General features: G+C 42.5%; 1 protein-coding gene across 2 annotated transcripts in view; it reads left to right on the top strand.

Moving 5' to 3' along the window:
* Positions 1-13,406, top strand: part of LRRTM4 (leucine rich repeat transmembrane neuronal 4) — an 894,177-nt gene that overhangs the window by 735,114 nt on the left and 145,657 nt on the right. The window contains exon 3 of one of the 2 annotated variants that reach the window (XM_069766595.1): positions 81-164. The exons of the other annotated variant lie outside the window; for it this stretch is intronic. Within the exon in view, the coding sequence (XP_069622696.1) occupies positions 81-125 (45 nt within the window). The 3' untranslated portion in view covers positions 126-164. The remainder of the gene's footprint in view (positions 1-80; positions 165-13,406) is intronic. 2 annotated transcript variants of the gene reach the window in all.

Genomic DNA, 13,406 nt, shown 5'->3' on the forward strand with positions numbered 1-13,406 from the left:
TGCTAACTGATCAACGAAAATAATTTTGTGTGAAGGTAACGTCACAATGATATTCTGAAGCCCCTGTTTTCTGTCCACAGGCCAGGTACAGTCAGGTCTCCACAGTGCAAGCCTCCCTTTGCTGACCCAAACCTTGAGCTGAGCTGAGACCACATGCCTAGGAGGTGAGAGATATTTCAGTATTTGCATCAGTTAGCACCGGATTGTCGCAGACGAGCATGCATGATAGTCACCATTCTTGTCAACCATTTGTATCTTCACCCCCTGACGAAGGAATATAATTCCGAAACGCGCGTCGGGGTGTGCACATTACTTCGACCAGATCGATTTTAAAGGTATATCTCCCCATTTACAAAAATCTTTTTCTTTAGTATATTGTGGCAATTGTTCCCCTTTTTTCCTTTTTTCTATTCCTCATTGGCACATTTCTTCTTGGTTCTGACCTGTTTACGAGTATTACTGGCATCACATTATGTGGAATATGACTGATTGGTTTGGCACTTTATAGATAAAGCAATTTTTGGCCTATTTTGCACATTTTTTTATATACATCTGCGTATTTCCCACATTTTTTGAATTTTTTTTTTAAATTTTGTGCATTGATTGCGTAGTAATGTGTAGGGTCTTTGATTGATTTATCACCTGGTTGGTGTTATAGTCTATCTGCACAATTTGCACAATTGTATATTATTAATTTTCTTACTATTGCACATTTTTACTACCTCTTAGATTCTAATCAGTGTTGCCATATATACCTTTGATATACCTTTAGTCCAACTAGCTATACCTATTTTGGTTGTGATATATATTACCTCATTTTATCCTTTTTTATCTGGTTGAAATATATATTTATTCTTGTTTGTGCGCACACTTTTAACTCATTATACTACTGTCATTTGTACCAATAAAGACATTTTAATATTATTATCTCTATTGTCTGGGCACTTTTATGGTCTTTCTCCGTTGTGTTGGTTCTTTGCATTTGTATCTTCTGTAGCCTCCATTAGTTGTGGATTCTTGTATAATAAACCAGAAACTATAATTATTATTAACACAACTTATTTTCTGGGTACCATATATATTCCATCCCATTGTTCAGTACTTTACTGAAGATCCCCAACTGAATAGAAGGCAATCTTTTCAGAACCGGTTGTGTATGGGAAGAACTTTGGACCATAGGGTGGTTCAATCTGGGATGCCTTCCATTCTTTTATAACTTACGAGACTTGAATGAATTGATATGTGCCTTATTCTGGTAGGCTGGCCGTGTTAAAATAATAGAGTTCCGCTACCTTTGTCATGAAATCTAATGTTAAATTATCTGGCAGTGCCAAGATCGCGAAGCGTGAGACCCATCTACAAAGTGTTCATGCTCTTCTCATCTGTCACATAAAGTTATTACGGCATGATTAGTGTTGTGTCTATCCCGTACATTGGGGTATTCTCTCCCTCTCCTTGTTTCCTGGATGTCCATGTTCTCTTTATGTTGAGCGGGTGGATTCTCTGTAGTGTAATATCAGAATTGAACTGTGGACTTAAAGCTAAAGGCTATGGAGAACTGTGAGGGGGGAAAATAAGTACACACAGTATATTACTGGTAATAAAATTGCACAATGTTTTAATCTGCAAACTTTATCCCTTCTTCATTTTCAAACCCTTGATATGCAGTTTGCAGCCATATCCAGGTTTCATATTTGTCTTTTGAGGGAGTGTCACTTCCAGTAATATAGGCTGGGTGTCCAGGGTGCTGCTTTCTTCATTGGTACATATCAGCTCAGCTTCTATCCTGCACTTATTTATGCTTTATGCGCTTTCCTCCTTTTCTGTAGCCTGTTGCCTGTGCCCTCTCTAAGACTTTACATGCTTTTGCCTCTATACAAATTTGTAGAGATCTGCTTACAACCCCATCTCCCTCCCGGCAGCTATCTCTAACACTGAGAGAAGGGAGGGAGAGAATAGAGAGACGTCAGAACCAAGAACAGGAGTTCTGCTGGATTTGTGACATTTTTGTAGAGCCATTACAGAGGTTATCTAGGATTTTTTTTTACTATGGGCCTAAGAACATACAGGCAGATAGATGCTGACAGATTAAACAACCTGCCTGCACTATCATACGCTGCCTCAGGGCGGATACTGACCATTCCTGTTGGCCCTCAACTGCTCTACGTCAACAGAGCTGCTCTTTCTATTCCAAGCTGCTCTGTTTATGGGCTTGACTGCTGGCATTATGCTGATTGACAGCACAGCTTCCTGCAGTTTGGTAGCAGGGAGCCGACTATTAATCAGCATGACGTTGGAAGTCAACAAAGCTGAATGGAAGAGAAGCCGCTAATGTGACCTCAGCGGAAGCTGCTGAATCGCTGGCAGGATTAAATGGTGACCGCTCGGTGCCGGCAGAGATCGGAGCCGTAAATCTCAAATCAGCTTAACCAGCCTTGCACATGTTTGTAGGGACAGGAAAAATAAATGTGGGTCGACAGCTATTTCAGGTTTATGGACATTTTAAGGAGACAACAAGACAAACTGCTACGTTTACTGGAAATAAAGCGCATGCATATTGATTGATTTATGCCATGATAGGTGCACACTGCACTGCGATAGACTTAGAGGTGCTGTGTGACCTTCGAGTTGGCATTAGAAGTATTGCCTCGTGCTTTGCATTCCTTGTAGTAAGTGCAGAATCTATACCATTATATAAATGGAAGAGATCGGGCTGTATAAATAGCAACCATTTAGCATTTGAGAAACAACAGTGTGGGATACCAGCCACAGTTCACGACCTTAAGGCGTGTGGGGGGGAAGCCAGGGGGATAAAACAACGAGAATGATTGCTTATGTGTCGGACATTCAGAAAAACGAATGCAGTCATAAAAAAAATCTGCCCTAAAAATAAGGTCTAAATGATATAAATCGGCATACAATTTACCACTCAGGACAGAAGGGCTTGGAGTATGTTTAACCCTTTATGCCTAGTGATCATTTGATCAATTCCCCATTTAGCAGTTCCATAGAGAGGTCCTCCAGAGAGGGTTGTCCTGCAGAAGCTCTTGTTTGAACCATACCAAGAACCGCTGAGCTTACTGTTGATATGTTTGCTTTTTAATCTCTCCCAAGGTATTAACTCCTCTCCCTCAACAAGACAATGAACAGGGGTCTAGCACTGAAAGGGTTGTCCGGCCTTAGAGTACAAGTATGCAGTCACACTATGTGACTCCTCACAGCCTGCGCACTGTGCGCTGCCAGGATTCTCCTGTTCCGGTGTTGCGAGATTGCAAGTATGTGATTTTCATACATTCGGTCACCTGCCGATGAAATGGGCATGGCCGGACAAGTCTAGTTGGAATGTGGACAGAAGTATGCAAACTACATACTTAGGGTCACATAACCACCCTCTCTTGGCGCCAATGTGAACAAGCAACTTCCGAATTGACTTCTTTTTAAAAATCCTTTTCATTTTCAAAGAACAAAGAGGTTTATATTTTATTGTTTACCATTCATTGCCTAGGTTACCGGCCTCCTCTGCGGTCAATCATATGAAAGCACCTGCAGTGCTAGAGTGCTATTAATAAAAGGTCCCTGCCCCGAGTCCTATACGTATCCGTTGTCGGCTTCTACTTTTATCAGTGCTGCTCCGGACCCATGGCACCATCTTGTGACCGTAACTTTTGACAGTTTGGAGGTCAGAGGTAACTTTCACAAGCGCTCAGTATAAGTCTATGAGGGTCAGAATAATGCTCTCATAGACTTACATTGAAAAGTGATCTTTGACTCGCTCATACAAACACTGGAGCGATCCGACAAGTTACAACTTGCTGATGACTGACCCGAGCGGCAGCGATGAAAGGTAAAGACGGGGGAAGGAAAGTATAAGACCAAGGGGCAATGACCTTAAATTTGAAGCACCGCTCCCGTGCTGCAATAAGAGACTCCACTGGAATGGTGTTTGACAGCCCTTTGCTATAGAGTTTGCAGGCATTTCTCTGAATCTGGTCAAGTACTGCCTTTTCCAGTTCCCTTTCTCTCCTCCAGTGTTGGAGAGGCACAGCTGCTTCCAGTAAGGGTGAGCGCACAACTTGTACCAGAGGCTCAATCATCCCGATAGTTCATACTGCCAATCATTACGAGCGCACTGAATTCAGCAAGCAGGAAGCCAGGAGGCAGAGGTGCGCTGCGCTCCAGAAGCACTGTGTTGGGACTTTTCGGCAATCTACTGCCCCAAGTATTAGCCCCACGCTGTCCCTAGCAGCCTCTTGACTACTACTTTGCACACTGCTGTCCACACACTGACTTGCCCTGTCACTTCCTGGACTTGCCACTCAGTTCCCCTTCCCAAACTGAGCCGGCCATTGCAGTTAACACTGTCTAAGCTAACAGCAGCCCCAGTGGGTATTATCCTTTTACAACATATGCAAACATCAAATGCATTTAACCCTTGGAGTGCCAGGGAGCAAATCACCAGGCCGCACCACTGCTACAGATACATCTACAAGTAACTACATAAGCCATTATAACATTCATCCCGTATCAATAATCAAAGCCAAAGACAGAGGTAACTTTATGGCAAGACATTAAAAATGAAATGTCTCTGTCTCATACATGACCCCCCGTCCTATTACTTTTACTGTCTCTGATGTCTTGTAATGTAAAATCTTCCAAATTATCCCAATGCAGACGATCTTGTCCAGTCTGTTTAGCATTTCCCCTATTAAATCCACCCGAATCATTAAAGAATCATTTTGTTTGTGCCTGAGGATGCGGCCAGCTTAAGTTTCAGATTAGATGTGGGGAAGCGAAATGAACAGGAGCACAGATTTCTTAACAAAACATGATTTTTCATCTTGTTCTTTAGACTGTGTACAGCAAACTCCCGCTTCTCTCATTAGATGTTAATAGGCTGCGCTCTGTTTTCTTTATAGCGAGGGCTTCTGCTAGCACAATACTGAGCCAGCAAACAGAATGGAAATAGTACATAAATATAGATAAGATTCATTTAGATGAATAGCAATTGCATTGAACGTACATTAACTTTTTTGCTACTAAAAATGAAATGACCAAGGATAAAAATCTCTTAGGGGCAATGAAATAAAGCTGAGACGCAAGTATCAGATGCCAAGAAAGCCAACTTGTTACCTCTCGCCAGCCTTTGTTGTCTGCTCTACTGTTTCTTACAGTAGTGGAAGGGTAATTGCTTCTGCTTCCATTCTTTTTACATATTTTTTAGCTTCTCTTTTTTTATATGTCTCTTATTATTTAGCTTTCTGGAGGATGGCGGCATCAATTGAAAAGAAGAATCGAGTTTGGGTATTGGAGGGCGTTGATTGTCATCTTGTCCAGGGGTGGCAACAATCAGGTCATAACTAGAAAAGCCAAGACCCCATAACAAACTTCTGAATGAGTTTCTTTTCACCCACTTATGTCACACTCGGGCCCTCCCGCTGTGCCACCTGAGCATGCTCCCAGTCACCCCCCATTCCCGGTCAATCCTGCAGTGCTGCCTGCTCTGACAGCAACTATCTGCACACAGCGGACATACTGCAGAAGGGTCTAGTGGTGATGTGCGGTAGATGGGGGGTGCAAACCAGCCATCGTCATGCATGGCTAGAGCATTTATCAGGGCACATAAGCAGACCTTGACCAAACAGTTTACTCAGAGTCCTACTGCCGGGTATGGTCAGATTGGTCAGAAGAAGCCTCTAACGGTGTCCAAGTTCCAGTCCACAAGCTGCTTTCCAGCAAGGATTGTGATGTGAGTTTTAGAGGCACGTCTTAGGTAGGGTAATCTCATCCTATTAGACCACCCGAAATATCTAACCCTATGCAAATTCCATCTTAGATGACTCTAAAGGTACCTTCACAATGAGCAACTTTCCAACGAGAACGACAGCGATCTGTGACGTTGCAGCGTCCTGGATAGTGATCTTGTTGTGTTTGACACGCAGCAGCGATCAGGATCCCGCTGTGACATCGCTGGTCGTAGCTAGAAGTCCGGAACTTTATTTGGTCATCAGGTTGGCGTGATTCGTCATGTTTGACATCAAAAGCAACGATGCCTGCAATGGTTTTCAATGGAGTGAACAACCAGCGAGAACGATAAGTACGTCACTGGATGGCTTCTGCATCGCTCAGCTGTTGCCGGTGTTTGACGTCTCCTAGCGACCTAAACAGCGACGCTGCAGCAATCGGCTCGTTGTCTATCTCGCTGCAGCGTCGCTTAATGTGACGGTACCTTAAGACCTGTGAAATCTTATCTACTAATCTGACTCTCATATACACTAACACACTTTTAGCCATCCTTGGCAAAGCCAAAGAATAGTCCTTCACCTCTAATAATGAACATTAATTTTTTTTACTAGAGTCACCAACTATACCTACTTTCTTTGCCCTCCTGAAAATCCATAAGGGCCTTAATCCCCTTAAAGGAAGTATTAACGTCTCTAGAGTTGATTCTTTCACCTAGAACAGCGGAATATACAGCTCTGGCAAAAAATTAAGTGACCGCTGCAAAATGTTCAGTTTTTCAGATTTTTCTCTTTATAGGCATATTTTTTTAAATAAAATGTAAATTGTTCATGTTTATTTATTCTATACACTTCTCACAACATGTCTCCGAATTTCTAAGCAATAAATTTTGTATTTTTTTTCTGACAAAGAAAAATGGTCAAAATAAAAAAAAAAACAGTGCTTTCACACCTCAAATAATGCAAAGAAAACAAGTTCACAATCCTTTAGAAACTACAATACTAATGTTTTAACTCAGGAAGAGTTCAGAAATCAATATTTTGTGGAATAACCATGATTTTTAATCGCAGCTTTCATGCGTCTTGCCATGCTTTCCACCAGTCTTTCACACTGCTTCTGATGCAAAAATGTAAGCAGTTCTTTGTTTGATGGCTTGTGACTATCCATCATCCTCTTGATTACATTCCAGAGGTTTTCAATGGGGTTCAGGTCTGGAGATTGGGCTGCCCATGACAGGGTTTTGATGTGGTGGTCTCTTAATTTTTGCCAGAGCTGTATATTGATAATGTTCTACATTAATTTGTTATTGCCCTTCTATCATATGTAAGGGATGCATCAAATCTTCTTATCCAATTGGAAGTCATTATCTTAGAGAACATTGCCAGTCCGGCTTCCATCAATCTGGAAGGCCTTTAGAGCAGCATTCTTGAATGTGAGGCAGTTAGTGAAAAGTACTTAAAAGGGAAGGACCTATGGTCTAGCATTCTTGCATCGTAGAGGGTGTTGCATGTGAAGAAGATAGACCATCCTTGAACAGCAAGTACTAGAGTGAATAAGTATCAAGTGGCAGAAAAATTCCTTATCTCAAGCAAGTGGGGTATACAGCAAATGTCATCTATAATAGATAAGAATTGGAAGTGTAGACAAACCTGGCGTTCATAGAAAAGATGGCCTGGCTGAGTCACATGTTATCCTAAGGAAAATTGAAGATGCAGTAGCACATCAAGGTGCATGTAGCCCACAACAAATGGAAGTTGAGGAGAGTCATAAGCGATCGTAGCAACCCACCTCAGGGCATAGAATCATAGAATGTTAGAATGGAAGGGACCTCAATGGTCATCGTGTGCAACCCCGTGCTCAATGCAGGATTTACTAAACCATCTCAGACACATGTCTGTCCAGCCTCTGTTTAAAGACTTCCATTGAAGGAGAACTCACCGTTTCTCATGGCAGCCTGTTCCACTCATTGATCACCCTCACTGTCAACAAGTTTTTTGTAATATCTAATCTGTGTCTTCTCCCTTTCTGTTTAATTCCATTGCTTCTTGAGTTTTCATGTGCAAATGAGAATAAAGATTATCCCTTTTCACTGAGACATCCCTTCAGATATTTGTAAACAGCTATTAAGTCTCCTCTTAGCCTTTTTTGGAAGCTAAACATTTCCAGATCCATTAACTTTTTCTTGTAGGATATATTTTGCAGTCCGCTTACCTTCCTGGTTGTTCTTCTCTGAACTTGCTCCAGTATTTCAATGTCTTTTTAAAAATGGGGTACCCAGAAATGGACATAGTATTCCAAATGAGGCCTAACCAAGGAGGAGTAGAGGGAGATAATTACTTCACGTGATCTAGACTCTATGCTTGTCTTAATACATCCTAGAACTGTGTTTGCCTTTTTTGCTGCTGCATCACACTGTTGACTCATGTGCAGTCTGTGATCTATTAGTATACCCAAGTCTTTTTCACATGTGCTGTTGCTAAGTTCTATTCCTCCCATTCTATATATGTTATTTTTGTTTTTCATGCCCAGACATAGAATCTTGCATTTCTCCTTGTTAAAAACCATTCTGTTAGTTGCTGCCCATTGTTCAAGCTTATATATATATATATATATATATATACAGTGGGGCAAAAAAGTATTTAGTCAGTCAGCAATAGTGCAAGTTCCACCACTTCAAAAGATGAGAGGCGTCTGTAATTTACATCATAGGTAGACCTCAACTATGGGAGACAAAGTGAGAAAAAAAAATCCAGAAAATCACATTGTCTGTTTTTTTAACATTTTATTTGCATATTATTGTGGAAAATAAGTATTTGGTCAGAAACAAAATTTCATCTCAATACTTTGTAATATATCCTTTGTTGGCAATGACAGAGGTCAAACGTTTTCTGTAAGTCTTCACAAGGTTGCCACACACTGTTGTTGGTATGTTGGCCCATTCCTCCATGCAGATCTCCTCTACAGCAGTGATGTTTTTGGCTTTTCGCTTGGCAACACGGACTTTCAACTCCCTCTAAAGGTTTTCTATAGGGTTGAGATCTGGAGACTGGCTAGGCCACTCCAGGACCTTGAAATGCTTCTTACGAAGCCACTCCTTCGTTGCCCTGGCGGTGTGCTTTGGATCATTGTCATGTTGAAAGACCCAGCCACTTTTCATCTTCAGTGCCCTTGCTGATGGAAGGAGGTTTGCACTCAAAATCTCACGATACATGGCCCCATTCATTCTTTCATGTACCCGGATCAGTCGTCCTGGCCCCTTTGCAGAGAAACAGCCCCAAAGCATGATGTTTCCACCACCATGCTTTACAGTAGGTATGGTGTTTGAAGGATGCAACTCAGTATTCTTTTTCCTCCAAACACGACAAGTTGTGTTTCTACCAAACAGTTCCAGTTTGGTTTCATCAGACCATAGGACATTCTCCCAAAACTCCTCTGGATCATCCAGATGCTCTCTAGCAAACTTCAGACGGGCCCGGACATGCACTGGCTTAAGCAGTGGGACACGTCTGGCACTGCAGGATCTGAGTCCATGGTGGCGTAGTGTGTTACTTATGGTAGGCCTTGTTACATTGGTCCCAGCTCTCTGCAGTTCATTCACTAGGTCCCCCCCGCGTGGTTCTGGGATTTTTGCTCACCGTTCTTGTGATCATTCTGACCCCACGGGGTGGGATTTTGCGTGGAGCCCCAGATCGAGGGAGATTATCAGTGGTCTTGTATGTCTTCCATTTTCTAATTATTGCTCCCACTGTTGATTTCTTCACTCCAAGCTGGTTGGCTATTGCAGATTCAGTCTTCCCAGCCTGGTGCAGGGCTACAATTTTGTTTCTGGTGTCCTTTGACAGCTCTTTGGTCTTCACCATAGTGGAGTTTGGAGTCAGACTGTTTGAGGGTGTGCACAGGTGTCTTTTTATACTGATAACAAGTTTAAACAGGGGTCATTACTACAGGTAATGAGTGGAGGAAAGAGGAGACTCTTAAAGAAGAAGTTACAGGTCTGTGAGAGCCAGAAATCTCGATTGTTTGTTTCTGACCAAATACTTATTTTCCACCATAATATGCAAATAAAATGTTAAAAAAACAGACAATGTGATTTTATGGATTTTTTTTTCTCAGTTTGTCTCCCATAGTTGAGGTCTACCTATGATGTAAATAACAGATGCCTCTCATCTTTTTAAGTGGTGGAACTTGCACTATTGCTGACTGACTAAATACTTTTTTGCCCCACTGTATATTCTTCTGAATCCTTTCTCTGTCTTCTGTAGTGTTAGCTATCCCTTCTAGCTTTGCATTGTCTGCAAATTTGAATAGTTTACTGTTGTGAATTCCGCTCTTGGGCTCCCTCCGGTGGTTGTAAGTAGCATTTTTGTGAGTTCTGCTCTTTGGCTCCCTCCTGTGGTTTTGAGTGGTATGGCTGCTTCTTGGATTTAGCTTCAGCAGCTGTTTTCACTGATCGTCTTTCTGGCTCGGCTATATTAGTCTGGCCTTATCCCTCATTCAATTCCAGTTGTCAATTGTTCCTGCCTGGAGTCATTGCTCTTAGGACTTTCCTGACACTCTGACCAGTTCATCAAAAGCTAAGTCCTTGCTTGTCCTTTTGCGGTTCTCTTGTTGTGGACTTGTTGTTCAGCATTTTCTTTGTTTTTGTTCATTTGTCCAGCTTTTCAGTATGGATCTATTCAGTTAAGCTGGAAGCTCTGGGCAGCAGAGTTTGCCCTCCACACCTTTAGTCAGGTGTGGAGATTTTTGCATTTCTCTGCGGTAGACTTTTTCTAGTTTTTTTTTACTGACCGCACAGCGTTCTGTTCTGTACTATTTCTATTTAGCTAGAAGTGGCCTCCTGTGCTAAATCTTGTTTCATACTACATATGTCATTTCCTTCTCCTCTCACAGTCATTATTTGTGGGGGGCTAATCTATCCTTTGGGGATTTTCTCTGAGTCAAGATAGTTTTCCTGCTTCTGTCTTTAGGGGTAGTTAGCTCTTAGGCTGTGACGAGATGCCTATGCCGAGTTAGGAGCATTCCACGGCTACTTCTAGTATTGTGTTGAGCTTAGGGACTGCGGTCAGTATAGTTGCCACCTGCTCAGAGCTAGACGCATGTCGCTCCCTAATCACCAGATCATAACAGTACAACTGGCCAAAAATGAGCTGAATGCCTCTCAAAAGAAGGAAGAGTAAAAGAGTTCTGAGCCATTTTTTTTTCTTTAGTTTGTTTTGTCTTTTTCCTTCCTCTTGATCTCTGGGTGATTCGGGATTTGGATGCAGGCATGGATGTTCAGGGTTTGTTTTCTCGTGTGGATCAGCTTGCTGCAAGAGTACAGAGTATTCAAGATTATGTGGTTCAGACTCCGGCCTTGGAGCCTAGAATTCCTACTCCGGATTTGTTTTACGGGGATAGATCTAAGTTTTTGAACTTTAAAAATAACTGCAAATTGTTTTTTGCTCTGAAACCCCGTTCCTCTGGTGACCCCGTTCAGCAAGTAAAGATAGTTATTTCTCTACTGCGTGGCGACCCTCAGGACTGGGCATTCTCACTTGAGTCAGGGAATCCGGCATTGCTTAATGTAGATGCATTTTTTCCATCGCTCGGATTATTGTATGACGAACCTAACTCTGTAGAGCATGCTGAGAAAACACTGTTGGCCCTGTGTCAGGGTCAGGAAGCGGCAGAATTATACTGCCAGAAATTTAGAAAATGGTCTGTGCTCACTAAATGGAATGAGGACGCTCTGGCAGCAATTTTCAGATAGGGTCTTTCTGAAGCCCTTAAAGATGTTATGGTGGGGTTTCCCACGCCTGTTGGTTTGAGCGAATCTATGTCTCTGGCCATTCAGACTGATCGGCGCCTGCGCGAACGCAAAGTGGTGCACCATATGGCAGTGTCCTCTAAGCAAAGTCCTGAGCCCATGCAATGTGATAGGATTTTGACTAGAGCGGAACAGAGGGGATACAGACGTCAGAATGGGCTGTGTTTTTACTGTGGTGATTCTGTTCATACTATTTCTGATTGCCCTAAGCGTATTAAGAGGGTCGCTAGATCTGTTACCATTAGTACTGTGCAGCCTAAGTTTCTCCTGTCTGTGATCCTGATTTGCTCATTGTCATCTTTTTCTGTCATGGCATTTGTGGATTCAGGCGCTGCTCTGAACTTAATGGACTTAGAATTTGCTAGGCGGTGTGGTTTTTCTTTGCAGCCTTTGCAGAGTCCCATACCCTTGAGGGGTATTGATGCTACACCCTTGGCCAAGGATAAACCTCAGTACTGGACACAGATGACTATGTACATGGCTCCTGCACATCAGGAAGATTGCCGTTTTCTGGTGTTGCATAATTTACATGATGTTGTTGTACTGGGTTTTCCATTGTTACAAGTACACAATCCAGTGCTGGATTGGAAATCAATGTCTGTGACTAGTTGCGGTTGTCAAGGGGAAAATAGTGACGTTCCTTTGATGTCAATTTCCTCTTCCCCCTCTTCTTATGTTCCTAATTTTTTGTTAGATTTCCAGGATGTATTCGATGAGCCCAAGTCCAGTTCCCTTCCACCACACAGGGACTGTGATTGTGCTATTGACTTGATTCCTGGCTGTAAGTTCCCTAAGGGCCGACTTTTCAACCTGTCTGTGCCAGAGCATGCCGCCATGCGGAGCTATGTTAAGGAGTCTTTAGAGAAGGGGCATATTCGGCCGTCTTCGTCACCATTGGGAGCGGGTTTCTTTTTTGTTGCTAAGAAGGATGGCTCCTTAAGACCCTGTATTGATTATCGCCTTCTTAATAAGATCACGGTCAAATTCCAATATCCTTTACCTTTGCTCTCTGATTTGTTTGCTAGGATTAAGGGGGCTAGTTGGTTTACCAAGATTGACCTTCGAGAGGCATATAATCTTGTTCGTATTAAACAGGGTGACGAATGGAAGACTGCATTTAATACGCCCGAAGGCCATTTTGAATACCTTGTGATGCCATTTGGGCTCTCTAATGCTCCATCTGTGTTCCAGTCTTTCATGCATGATATTTTCCGCAATTATCTTGACAAATTCCTGATTGTGTATTTGGATGATATTTTGATTTTTTCCGATGATTGGGAGTCTCATGTGAAGCAGGTCAGGATGGTATTCCAGATCCTTCGTGATAATGCTCTATTAGTGAAGGAGTCTAAGTGCCTATTTGGAGTTCAGAAGGTCTCTTTTTTGGGGTTTATTTTTTCTCCTTCGTCTATAGAAATGGATCCTGTTAAGGTCCAAGCCATTCATGACTGGATTCAACCCACATCTGTGAAGAGCCTTCAGAAATTTTTGGGCTTTGCTAATTTTTATCGCCGTTTCATTGCCAACTTCTCTAGTGTGGTTAAACCCCTGACCGATTTGACAAAGAAAGGCGCTGATGTGACTAATTGGTCCTCTGAGGCTGTTGAGGCCTTTCAGGAGCTTAAACGCCGATTTACTTCTGCCCCTGTGTTGCGTCAACCGGATGTTTCTCTTCCTTTTCAGGTTGAGGTTGACGCTTCTGAGATTGGGGCAGGGGCCGTTTTGTCACAGAGGAATTCTGATGGTTCCTTCATGAAGCCATGTGCCTTCTTTTCCCGAAAGTTTTCGCCTGCGGAACGCAATTATGATGTCGGCAATCGGGAGTTGTTGGCTATGAAGTGGGCATTTGAGGAGTGGCGAC

This window comes from Ranitomeya imitator, chromosome 4 (genome assembly GCF_032444005.1).
Source record: "Ranitomeya imitator isolate aRanImi1 chromosome 4, aRanImi1.pri, whole genome shotgun sequence".
In the NCBI taxonomy this organism is placed as follows: Eukaryota; Metazoa; Chordata; class Amphibia; order Anura; family Dendrobatidae; genus Ranitomeya; species Ranitomeya imitator.